This window comes from Dreissena polymorpha, chromosome 14, assembly GCF_020536995.1.
Source record: "Dreissena polymorpha isolate Duluth1 chromosome 14, UMN_Dpol_1.0, whole genome shotgun sequence".
Lineage (NCBI taxonomy): Eukaryota > Metazoa > Mollusca > Bivalvia > Myida > Dreissenidae > Dreissena > Dreissena polymorpha.
Window position 1 is genome coordinate 20,551,707 of NC_068368.1, and position 12,541 is coordinate 20,564,247.

General features: G+C 33.3%; 1 protein-coding gene across 4 annotated transcripts in view; it reads right to left on the reverse strand.

Moving 5' to 3' along the window:
• The window catches only part of LOC127857817 (antiviral innate immune response receptor RIG-I-like), a 71,415-nt gene extending 59,502 nt beyond the window's left edge, over positions 1-11,913 (reverse strand). Inside the window, exons 1-16 of one of the 4 annotated variants that reach the window (XM_052394499.1) lie at positions 11,579-11,912; positions 7,313-7,479; positions 6,951-7,085; positions 6,445-6,804; positions 6,009-6,053; positions 5,550-5,756; positions 4,644-4,730; positions 4,237-4,422; positions 3,665-3,753; positions 3,299-3,547; positions 2,815-2,980; positions 2,216-2,302; positions 1,646-1,818; positions 1,232-1,373; positions 760-1,002; positions 345-512 (exon numbers count right to left, since the gene is read on the reverse strand). In XM_052394499.1, the coding sequence (XP_052250459.1) occupies positions 345-512; positions 760-1,002; positions 1,232-1,373; positions 1,646-1,818; positions 2,216-2,302; positions 2,815-2,980; positions 3,299-3,547; positions 3,665-3,753; positions 4,237-4,422; positions 4,644-4,730; positions 5,550-5,756; positions 6,009-6,053; positions 6,445-6,804; positions 6,951-7,085; positions 7,313-7,445 (2,470 nt within the window). In that variant the 5' untranslated portion in view covers positions 7,446-7,479; positions 11,579-11,912. Of the gene's footprint in view, positions 1-296; positions 513-759; positions 1,003-1,231; positions 1,374-1,645; positions 1,819-2,215; positions 2,303-2,814; positions 2,981-3,298; positions 3,548-3,664; positions 3,754-4,236; positions 4,423-4,643; positions 4,731-5,549; positions 5,757-6,008; positions 6,054-6,444; positions 6,805-6,950; positions 7,086-7,312; positions 7,480-11,578 lie in introns of all 4 variants that reach the window. The other 3 variants (XM_052394500.1, XM_052394502.1, XM_052394498.1) reach the window with 3 other exon arrangements.
• Between the last annotated feature and the right edge of the window lie 628 nt (positions 11,914-12,541).

Genomic DNA, 12,541 nt, shown 5'->3' on the forward strand with positions numbered 1-12,541 from the left:
AAGTATAAAATATCGAAGTTTCGAAACGAAGAATATATTATTTTTAGTATTGAACGTGATTTTAAAGATTACATCATCAAGTATATTGTTCTGGTATCACATAACTCAATCCAAACGTATACAATGAAAACATTGCAAATCTAACGAACATTAGTTAAATTTAAGTTAATGGAGTTTCCGCGTATCAGATAAATAATGTCGATCGATTTCATTTCAAGCATATGTTTCTTTTTTAGTTTTGAAGTTTAAAGTAACTCTAGCAAATGCGTTGCGTTAAAATTTAATAAATCATTTACATAACATGACATATTTATGCGCTTATTGACGCACGAATTCTAGTTCACCTTTCATCTGAATCTTCGAAATTTCATCCCCAGAATAGTTGTAGTTGATGACGATGTTGCAATCCGGTACGTCAATGCCCTCTGTACCCACTGATGTACAGACCATCACCTTATAGTGCCCGTCTCTGAATTTCTCTACGGTTTCAGTTTGAACGCTCTCGGTCATACCTACAAGATTGATAATTAGTCTCGGTGGTTTTCAAAGGCATTTTTAAAAGATCTTACGCATTACATGTACGTGTAGTCAGCTTATATATCAACCCATTATATTAAATGTTTTGTAATAATGGTTAAAGTAAACATGCCGAAACAAAGCTCAAGCCAAACATTTCAGACTTTGTGGAGTATTTATAATGCACAAAATATAATACGACTAGTTCTTCCCTTGCCGATTTTGGAAACAAGCTATTCTAACCTTCTTCGGCGCCTTTAGTCTGCTTCCCAAACAAAGGTCTGGCGCGTATACCGAAGTCATGTAAATCCTTGTCGAGGAATGCCGCCAGTGCTCGACATGTAGCTCTCGCCTTTACAAACACTATTGCACGCGAATCGTCTCCTTTCTCTTGGAGCATATCCTGAAGCTGCTTACTGATTGTGTGCACATTCGGATTATCTGCTTCCTTGTCTTTGTGCAATTTCGAAAGTTGGCTCTGGACAGCTAATAGGACGAAATCGATTTCCATATTATTGTTTCGCAGAGTTTGTGTATACTATTTTATATAATTTATTCATAGAACAAGATGAATACTAAAAGTCACAAATATGCTTTTTGATAATCTTTATCGCACCGGAATAACTCAGTTGCACAAAATGTGCATGAAACGTATATTTTCAATGTGGTTCTTATTCTTACGAAATAAATCTCAGTCAACAAGAAGGCAACTTACCACGAAGACTATCAAATAATCGCGTTTCTGTTTCCGTGTGCTTGTGTTTTCCCTTAAATTCGCCTTCGTGTTTTGAAGCAAGATATTTAACCACATCCAGAACTCGGAGCAGATTATTAACTTCTAAGGCAGAATTGTATACCTAATAATAAGTTTAAACAATTGATATAATTCATATGTTTTTGAAGCCGTTTCAGTAGGAGTTTGTATCAAACTTCAGGAGTTCATAAGCCAATTAAACAAATAACAAAGCCGTCAACGGTCTGAGTCGCTTTTACAAATAAACATGAATATCTGCTGATAACATCAGTAAACAAATTTGTTTGAAAACCCCGTAAATGAACCTGATTATATAAGCATTGACTCAAGACAGGAATGCTTTCAGAATGCCTGATCAATACAAATTAAACCCACATTCAGGTACATGGAACATGCGCTGATATCCCGTGCGATTTCTGCGTCACCGACTCGTTGCTGTGCTGCGTTCATCATTTCCACGGTCCAGTTGTTGTACGCCTGCGATTCGCGCTCATTTGGGCGCTTTTCTTCGAACAGGTCGACCAGACTGCTTTGAAACAGTATCATTTCTGAGTACAGAGCCAAAGAACACGATTAGTATTTTGCTTGGAATACTCCACCTTGTTATAACATGTAAAAACTTAGTTTGTGTTTCTTCCTCATACAAATAATCAAATAAATAATAAGTAATTAGCCGAATGTTAACGCAATATGTTAAGAAGGGCAGATAATTTAACCACATGTATGAAGGTTGTTTGCAGCAAAATTTCTAATGTCGTGTATGTTTCAGTTGTCATACTTCCTCTATTACATGATCAAATGATAATTTCTAGCAAGATGAGGTCAAACTATCATATATTCTTTGCTTGTATTATTCAATAGCGAGTGCAGAATAAAATCAATCACCAATTGGTTAAATGGAAACCACAAATAACAAACTTTTAATAAATTAAAAACAACACCTGCCTTGCATTATGTCCTCGGTTTCTTCTATTGCCTTAAGCAAAACCTGTTTGCATGGGTCAGGATTCTTCACAACCATCTTAATTGTCTCTGTCAAAAATGAATATAGCTGTGTATGCTTTACGTCACGTTCTTTGACTTTTTTTCAGCTACCGTTACCGGTACAATTAATCATCATGAACCATACACATATTAACACAAATACATTTCAATACAAAATGACTTGGTATAAAGAAACATTTAAAAAATCCAATTATGGGGTCATCTACACATGACAAAAATGTCAAGTACTTTACAAATTAAAAAATATTAAATTGCGTATTCTATTTAATAATGTATATAGTTCAAATACTGGTACAACTGCGCATAAAGAACAGCTCATTTACTGGTACATCTAAATAGTATTAATGTTACATAACTATTTACACGTAATATTAAATACTATAAACAGCTCAATTACTGATATATCTGACCATAATAAAAAAACTCGAATACCGATACTACTACAAATCATCAAGAGTCCAATCACTGGTACATCTAAGAATTATAACATATAAACATGATACAGTTTCTATAAAGAGAACAACTAAAAAATTACGAACCTTCTTTGGGCGTGTTTACAAACTTCTCGTAGTTATTTCGATTTTTCACAACTGTGGATAGCGGTGGTGTAACGTCCAGACAAGCACAAATCCGTAAAATATGCTCAACTGCTTCTTCTTTCGACCTTGCCCTTCCAACCCCAATAGAGGCCGTTAAACCCACAATCTGAAAAACACAGTGCCAAATGTGTTTATATGATCCAACTCTAACCGAGATTTTAACATAAATAAACACATTATTTTACACCCTAGTTATCTTTTTCATATAATGGTTATATCTGTTAATTTAACTTAAACGTTTTGCAACTTCTTTGTAAACAAGCATAGTCAATATGTTTTTTTTACCGCAGGGAATTTCAAGCACAATGTATTTCTAAACAGATGAAATCCACATGATTTGCAAATTTCAACAGATTAAAACAGCCAGAATTATGAAAAAATAGTAATTTAAATCCGAGTCAGTACTTTTGTTCCGTGATATTACCTGTGGCAGTTTTACGTTCGATTTACTCTTCTCCTGTAAATACCTTCTTGCAAGCCTCGCGTAAGGGGCATCTCCCTTAGTGTGGTGGCATTCGTCGAAGACAAGAAGAGAAAATTTCGAGAGACTGGATATGTTTCCACTCTCAAGACTATTCAGTAAAATTTGTGGAGTAAAACAGAGTATATCATTGTCGGGAATAAAGGCGTCCAGTATTCTAGATTCGTCACCCTCTCCTGTTATAAGCTTTGTCTATAAAAAGTAAAAAAACACTGCAGACAACAGGAAAATAAACACGTTACCAATTTTGTTTCTAAAGGTAATTATATACTCGAACAATACAAAATGTATAAGTTTCGTAATGCTTACGCGGTATTGCGGCAAGAACTTCTTTAATCGATTCGACTGCTGCTTTATCAACACTGCTTGATTTGCCATGAAGACAGCCTTACGACTCCCTGAAGAAAACAATACATTTAAAAATTGCCATGCAAAAAAGGCAATAAAACATGTTCAAATATTTAACCGAGTATGACACCCCTATGGATACTTCATGAAACAATGTTTTCATTGAACATACATTTTAATTTGAACGAATATTTTCAAAATCTTAAAATCAGCGCATGTATTTTAAATTCCTTATAGGTTGTCATGCACTGGTTTATCATATTTGCTTCATGCATATGGATATTTAAAATTATCTTGGCAATCCCACTATTTCATATAGTAAATCAAAAAAATATAAATATTGAAGAATTGGTACTAGTATACAGTAAAGCTGCGTAAAATATATAAACGCATTGAAAGATTGCTATGCCGTCATGCAACTCTTAAACATTTGAATCAAAAGCACGACAAAACTATTCATTATGACATTAATTAATACATGAATACATAGAATATTGCTATCGCGTAAACTTGACTTTTCCGAGTTACATTACCCGGTACGGCTTTTGACAGATGCTTGTCGATGATATGAAGCGCGACCCAGGTCTTTCCCGTTCCAGTCTCGGCGCAGATTATCGTGTTATGTCCGCGAACAGCTTTTTCAGCTAACTCCTCTTGGTAGTCTTCAAGCTTGTATGCTCTTTGGATTTGGTCGTTCAGGTCGCGATTCCTCTTTAAGTCTGATAAATATGAAATGTCACATAGAAATAGGAATTAGGAGTCAAGTTTTATTATTCTTGTGAATGAATTTCCCTCTTACGTATTATACATTCAAATATGTTGTCATAAGACAGCGTTGAAGAGAGGAAAGAGAAAACACATGTTAATACACCACGGAAGTTTGCCAACACTTTTATTCTAATTCATTTTGTTTATCTACACTCCGCACCAACATACTTACTGTCGTCTACATCGTCCTCTACGTCACTCCCACCAAAGTCCGAGTTCCTGTCATTCATTTCATCACAGTCGTCGGCAAGATTCTCATCTACACGCAGGAAAGATGCGTGACATATGTGTAAATATCTTCATGCTGGACATATTACAATCATACACATTTGCTATTCTCTAATTGTAGCAACAAAACGTGCTTCAAATCAGGCTGTTTCATTTTATGTCATTCATTCCATACTTAACAATCATATTGGAATATATACAAAAATAAACCGTTGCTTAAACAATCGAGTATATTATATGATTAGGTCCATAATTAAAATGGAAGAAGACAACAGACACACAAGGGGGCTGAATTTGTCTGGGTCGCTGACCTGAGTTTAAGAAACCATACAAATTCATAAGAATGTTAGCAGACGAAGACTTAACACGCTCTTATCAAATGCACATTTGTGTAAAATAATTTGGACATTCATCTAGTGGTTTTGGTGCAGAGTTTTAAACTTCCCAGTATAGTAATATCAGAAAAACAAATTGAACCATTTCGTGGCGGTCAATGGATTAATTTTGTTTAACTGTTGTACGAACATATTGGAAGAATATCATCAAATGAACTTGTGTGTCATTTTCCTTTGAAATCCAGCCCGTTGTTATTAACAAACAATTGATAGTTGTAAGTATAACCGAGTCAGACAAATCTACACGCTCCTTGAAGGCAAAGATTTGATTAATAATCAAAGTACTTTAAACAAATACTACAAATGCATTACCTCAAGCACAATGTGTGTGCAATTACTTAACATTAAAACTGGAAGTTTAGAATTATACTATTATAGTGTATTTTATATTTACTTTCGCGACAGTTAAGCGAGTATATAAATGATAACTACAGTCTAGCTATTTGCGTCAATACCTCTGTCGAACGTATTGTCATTGTCGGGTTTGATGTTAAGCTCTTTCAAGTTGAATTCAGTTCGATCTGCATTGCAGTTGATGCTAGTGATAGGAACGTGTTCGGCTTGCTTAGCTGTTAGATCATTCATGCTGTTCATTGAATTCGTTTGTTCAGATGTCGAAGGCTGGCAATTAAGATCACAGCTGGGCTCAACTTCCATTTTTTCTGCAAAATCACAACGTATGCGTATACATGCTGAACGTTTTACTAAATAAAGTTGTTTATGTTTAGCGTAATTGTTTTTCACTTTGCTTGTGTTCTTCTTCACTCTGAAAACTTTAAATTTTCGAAAGTATCTCAATAAGTTATGCATTCAATGCAGTGATTTAGCAGCATATCTTAGTGATAGTTTAATACAAACAAAACATTTTTAAAAGCTAAGGACTATATGTAGAGTAAATTAATATTTTTTAAAACCTTCCATGAGTTCTAACGCATCATCTTCTGATTCGCATTCCTCTCCTGAAAAGGAGGTACAAACTAGTATATATTCAAATACAAATATGCTTTATACCTTCGCTCTTAACAAAATATTTACTCCGATGACAATACTCGTTGTACAATACACTAAGAGACTTTTGTAACGCAACACTTCAACCTTGAATACCTCAGTTATGCTTTAAGATTCAAAATTGTACATTTGATTATTTGGTCGTCACAGATGAAAATCTGTACGCATAATTCAGATATTCAAGATTGAAGAGTTGCGTTTCTCTATGTGCAATTAACGTTTAAATCAAGTGAATACAGTGTTTAAAAATCTTAAATATTATACTTTAAGTTCCACTGGTTTATCTAACAGAAATTAACAATCTAATTCAATAAGAACAACGTGTGTTGATTGTTTAAATACCTAATGCTTTACAGCACAGATAGTCGGGTTCCAGAAGACAAGCAATATCTTCATATCTCGTCTCACACAAACTATTGATGAACGCATTCCACCACTTGTGTGGCTTCATGTACATTTGTATACGCTGTAGTAATACCCTTATTCCTTCTGCCTTTGACTTGTTGTGTGTAACATGTGTTATCCTGTCTGCATCTTCTTGTTTTATGACTTGCCGTTGGAGTAATGAAGCAATTAACTCAATTGGATCGACTTTGTTCTCCAGGTGCGGTCCGAAAAAGAGCAAAAGATGCTTTCCTCGTTCTCTTTCTTCCGCAATTTCAACTTCATCCGCCACAAGTCGAGACACTACGAATTCGTAGCCTACAAAAACAGTTTACTAACATTCACTCAAAAGGTTAGTTTCAATTAAGATCAACGGAATACGGCTATATTTAGGTGACACAAATATTGCACTCTCAATGATGAAACGCTGATATATAACATTTCATACCATTAATCTAGCTTACCTGCATCTTCAATAGCACTGACGAATGTATGCCATTTCCTTTGTTGAGTTTTTGTGTAGATAATTTGAATCATTATTTTTGCTGCGTATAATGACGATTTTTGTTCATACATGTCCAACAGTCTCGAAACGTCTTCTGTAAAAAATATTCCCAATATTCTTATATTCTAGCTGATGAAAATGTTATAAATGCAAATAAAAAAGATCATTAAACGATTTTCAAACTGAACTATATAAGTTAAATATATATCGAGATTATTTAAATACGTAGCATATAGAAAACTCACAAATACATGCAACGCCCTTCCTGTTTTATATACAGACGATGTTTTATGAAGTACTTTAGCCACAGTTTATATTTACCTTGTTGCAAAAGACCATACTGTCCAAATTTTGTAACTATATCCGAATTCTTAAAACAGTTTTCTATATCGGACCTCCACATCGTCATTCTGAACTCTAAAGTAGCCTCGTCCAAATGTTCGTAGGAAGCCATTTTGCAATATGAGCTTCTCCTTTGATATTTAAAACTGAAGAAAGCAATTTAACATATGATTTAACCATTTTATATCATAATATGTTTATGTTTTTAATATAGCGTGAATAACAATAGCGTGATATCAAAAGGAATCGATGTAGTTATGCACGTTTAAAGCGAGATTATACGATTTTGTCAAATATTTATTAATTTATATAAAATGTGTAAAGACCTTATGAAACATATATTTCAATATAAAATAAAATAAAAGTAAAGAAGAACATGTGTCAAAAAATGCGAAATAAGCCAGATATTATTTATTGTGAAATCAAAAATGTCTGTACAGTCGAATTCGCCAGCATGTAAATAATGCATGTACGATGTGAATCTAAATTTAGTTTAACTGTTCATTTTAAATTCTTGCAACGATATCTATTTAAACGACACACAAACACTAACTAAAAAGACGAATGCTTCGGTTATTGTAGGAAAACATGTACGAAATATCTTCGTCACAATCGGCTCGGGCGCTAATTTGTCTTTGCTGCATTTTATGAAATTCGTCTTAAATGTATCATTTTGCTTGTCTATTTTGTGTTATTGTAACATATTTTATCAATATATTACAATTTAACACATATAAAAATCGTATAATCTCGCTTTAAAATTTGAAACTACGGGATTTTCAAGAAAAAATTATTATTAGAAACACGGTTTGTTATACCCGTTCTATCTATAGAGGCCCGGCTTTACTAACTGATACATGATGACGTTTCATTTAAAGCGAGATAATACGATTTTGTAAGCTAAACAATTACAAATTTGACAAAGCGGCGTGCAAGTTTTGATCTCCGCGATATTATTTGAACGACGATTTTAGAGAATAAAATAAACATGTTTTTCAAATGGCCGTCCAAATATTGAACCTACCGTCGTGTTATTTTTGAAGAACATATTTTATTAATTATCTTGCTATATAAATCTATCCACAATATGCGCCCGTAAGTGTGGCAAGTTTTAACCAGTGGGTAATGATTCGATGAAACACAATCGTGAGTCATTAAGCATTAGACATCTGGACGTTGTAGTTTCACTCATATATGTATGCCGTATCACCCGTATTAACTTAGCCTTATTAACGATTTTGGCCCATGCGCACTTGATATAATATTATATACTCAAACAATGGCATAACATAATCTAAACGATATGCTTTTTGACAGAAAATGTAAAAGAATATCGATGTTAGAGATGTTTAATTTAGTTACTATGTTATTGCACCTGACCCTACTGATGTGAATTGTCTGGAAGCTTAATATTATTTTCTGGGATATGATTGGTTGATCTAATTAGGTCAAGCACGAGTGTGTACATTAGAAATTTATTTACAACAAATATAATGTGCTGTATTAAATAACCGTATTTGTTTATTCTTTCCGGTGGTTTAAAGACAAATATCAGTAAATTATCAGTTAATTAAAACTGATTAATCACTGTTATAAACGGTGAAAATTAACAGTGAACAGAATCGATCCATTGTTTTACCGGATCTTTTTTGAATATGTTAGGTTTCCCCACTGTGACGCCCATTTTACCAAGGTTGACCTCTCCGCATTGAATGTTTATAACAACATATTAATTAACTATGAATGACATAGTTGGGCGCCCAACAAGAAATTAGATTGCCTGGTATGTCAAACATACATTAACAAGAGATTGCCAAGCAATATGGTCCCCTACCGGTGAAACTCCACCATTGTCAGTATTTCTTTATATATTTGTTGCCATAGCAACCAGAATTCCAGACGTAGGAACAAAATGAAATGACGTGCATAATCTCCATATTGCCATCTATCCATGTTTCAAGTTTCATGAACAAATATGAAGAACTTTTAAAGTTATCACAGGTTCCAGAAAAGTGTGACGGACTGACAGACAGACTGACAGACAGACAGACAGAGCGCAAACCATAAGTCCCCTCCGGGTTTACCGGTAGGGGACAATAATCATTTGATAGCATAAAATGAAATAAAAAAATATGATCACTCGTGAATTAAAATCGATATTCTACCAAATCCAACAAATATCATCTATAGGTATCATAGTGTTTACGGTTATTTCAATAAGACAACCAATCATAAATGGTGTGGCAAACAAGTTTTGTGTATATCTCTAAAGTCTGCACATAAGATAATTTTATACAAACAGTTACATGCACTAGTTCAGATTGTTTGTCAATACATTTGAAAAAGAAACTTTCATTATATTGTGCGTTGAAGACATGAAAGCAAATTTGATGCTCGAATTTATACTGTCATTAATTTTAAACACGTGTGAATGGTTCAAATGTCCATAAAGGAAATTATTAGCACAATTTAAGTCACGCAAATGAAAAGACGACGGGAATGAAACAAGTGTTTTTTACCAAAGATACATTTTCTAAAAGATAATTTAAAAAAACCCTAAATCTTATGAAGTTTATAAAAAAAGTTACATGTAATTTGTTTGTCTTGTAGCTCATTTGGGTATTGTTATAATGACCATGCAACACACGGGTGTGCTTAAAAATAATTATTTAAATCAAAAAGACAGTGCTTAACACAACCTCAAATAAACAGTAACAGCATTTTGGATAGTTTGAAAGTATCCACAAGAGAAATGTTATCACTTTTGAATGGGCGCAAATGATGGTTATCCAAGAAATTATTAGTATATTTTTTGGGGAAAAACGTCCATTATAGTTATAAATATTATTATAAATAAGTGTGAGCAACCTCATATAAAAAAGATTAACCCAAGCGAGTTTTAATATTGCACGACGAAAAATGAAGGACAATTTATTTGGAAACAATTTTGTCTATCGACAGACAGACGGACAGACACGCATACGAACATACGTTCATGGTGTTTCAACTATGCCAGCGTTACGGCGTATCAGATAATATCGCATAGCGCAGGAAAATAGTTATGATACCATACGTAGGGTTGAATGGATAGTTATAAGCGTCAACAATATACTTTACACGAACTTATACACATCAACGCATTTAATAATTCATTATAGTAAATAATAAGGTTTATATCTTGTTGCAGTTTCGGCACAGTATGTAAAATGAAGATACTACGAGATTGGTGTATAGTAGTGTCTTATAAGTATATAATGTATATCTAATATGTAGCCACTACATTATTGTAATCAACAAGACGTCGTTTAAGGCCAACCTCGTGCTACTTTAGTGGGTGACTATATGTTCAAGACAATATTGCATAAACGCTTTATAAAAACAAATTTATAAGTGTCAACCAAAGCCATTGTATGAGTGAATGCCCGGGGGGGGGGGTAACTTCCCAAATTTTAGGGTAGGGGTGTCCCACTGGGACTTCCGAAATGTGACCCATTTTTATACCGGAACTCTGATGAAGTAGACCCATTTTGATACAAGATTTTTGAAATTGCAGACCCATAAAATGATTTGTATACGATTCCATTGAGAAAGTGGAACCATTTCAATACAAGAATTTTGATAAACTGGTCCTATTTCAATACTAGAATTTGATCAAGTGGACACATTTCATACTTTAAATTTAATCTCTATCATATCAATACAGTATACTTATTGAATAAGCTATTATATCCCGTATTATATGTTCATTTGTAAATTTTTGATACCCATTTATATACAAGAATGAAATTTATCATACCCGTTTTGATACTGATACTTTCAAATCTATATGCATTTATATACAAGCAAATTTCTGATTTCATAACCCATATCTATACTTAGATGCTCAAAACCATACCCATATCTATAATTCTAGTCGAAAAAACACATCCCATATTTTCGGCAAACCCTATGTACCCGTATATAGGAAGTTACTCCCCCCCCCCCCCCGGGAGTGAATGCCACGAAGAAGATCTTAAAAAGCTTTAATAATTGTAATTATCGTCTTTGAAATTGATTTCGGCAATTAAGCGCGATTCTATCCCTGAAATAACCAATGCATATTTGTGTACATGTGTACCTTAATAACTATCAATAATTTATTATTTTCTAAAATTGTTAACATAATAGCATTGGTAACTGGTAAGGGTTTCTAAACAGTATGTGTTTAAACAAGGAAGATCAATACTTATGCAAAATAGTACTTACAATAGTAACACAATTTCTTTATCTCCGATCTGTGTGTGAAGTAATTATTTTTAATGTAACTTTTTAAAGCATTCCAACTTTCGTCGTATTTTTTGAAAACTACTTTCGTTATCCATATGACTTACACACTATTGATTTATCTATAACAAAACATTACATTAAATTTTCCAATATCAACTTCTTTTCTTAATACGTTTTCCAAAAACAGTTTGATATGTTTGTTCGTTCTCGATATTTAGTTTAAATAATCGTCGAGTCGTGATTCTGTGTAGGTAATAACGTTAAAGATATGCATGTATATGATAAATACTTGTTGAGAGCATATTTTTAGCATTTTTAGAAAATAACTTTCGTTTTCTAAAAATACATATTTATTTCCCGACTATAGATTGGAAACGAAACAATGCTCGGCTTATATATGTATGGATAACACATAACTAGCATTTTTAGAAAACTTCTATCGTTCGGAAATTCTCAAAATACAATTCAATTCGTATGTAAGCCCTGCGGGCGATAGGGTGTATGGAAGACCGGTATACCATGCTTTCGCTTTATAGCGAATTCCGCATGCGACTTTTTAATTGCAAAATGTTTATTAATTGTGAGAGCATAACATATAATTAAAACAGCTGACATATATTATCCGGACATTTGTTAAAGATAAAATATAATGTCTGTTGTGTAAAGCAATTTCCAGTTGACCTTCGGCAACAGGAATTTCTCAAAACATTTAGCAAGTAACATTATTATATGATGGTTATCAAGCATGAAAAATTATTTCACTTATAAGCTTATATTAATCAATTGACTTTTGACATTCAGCAGTTCAACTATAGAAGCAAAAGAAACCATTAAAAACCCGTACGAAGGTTTGGATGATTGCAAATCTTCTTACAGTAGAAGATGTTACAAAATTGTTTTAAGTAATAGTCAATTAATTTTACTGAAGCATCGATGAAAACG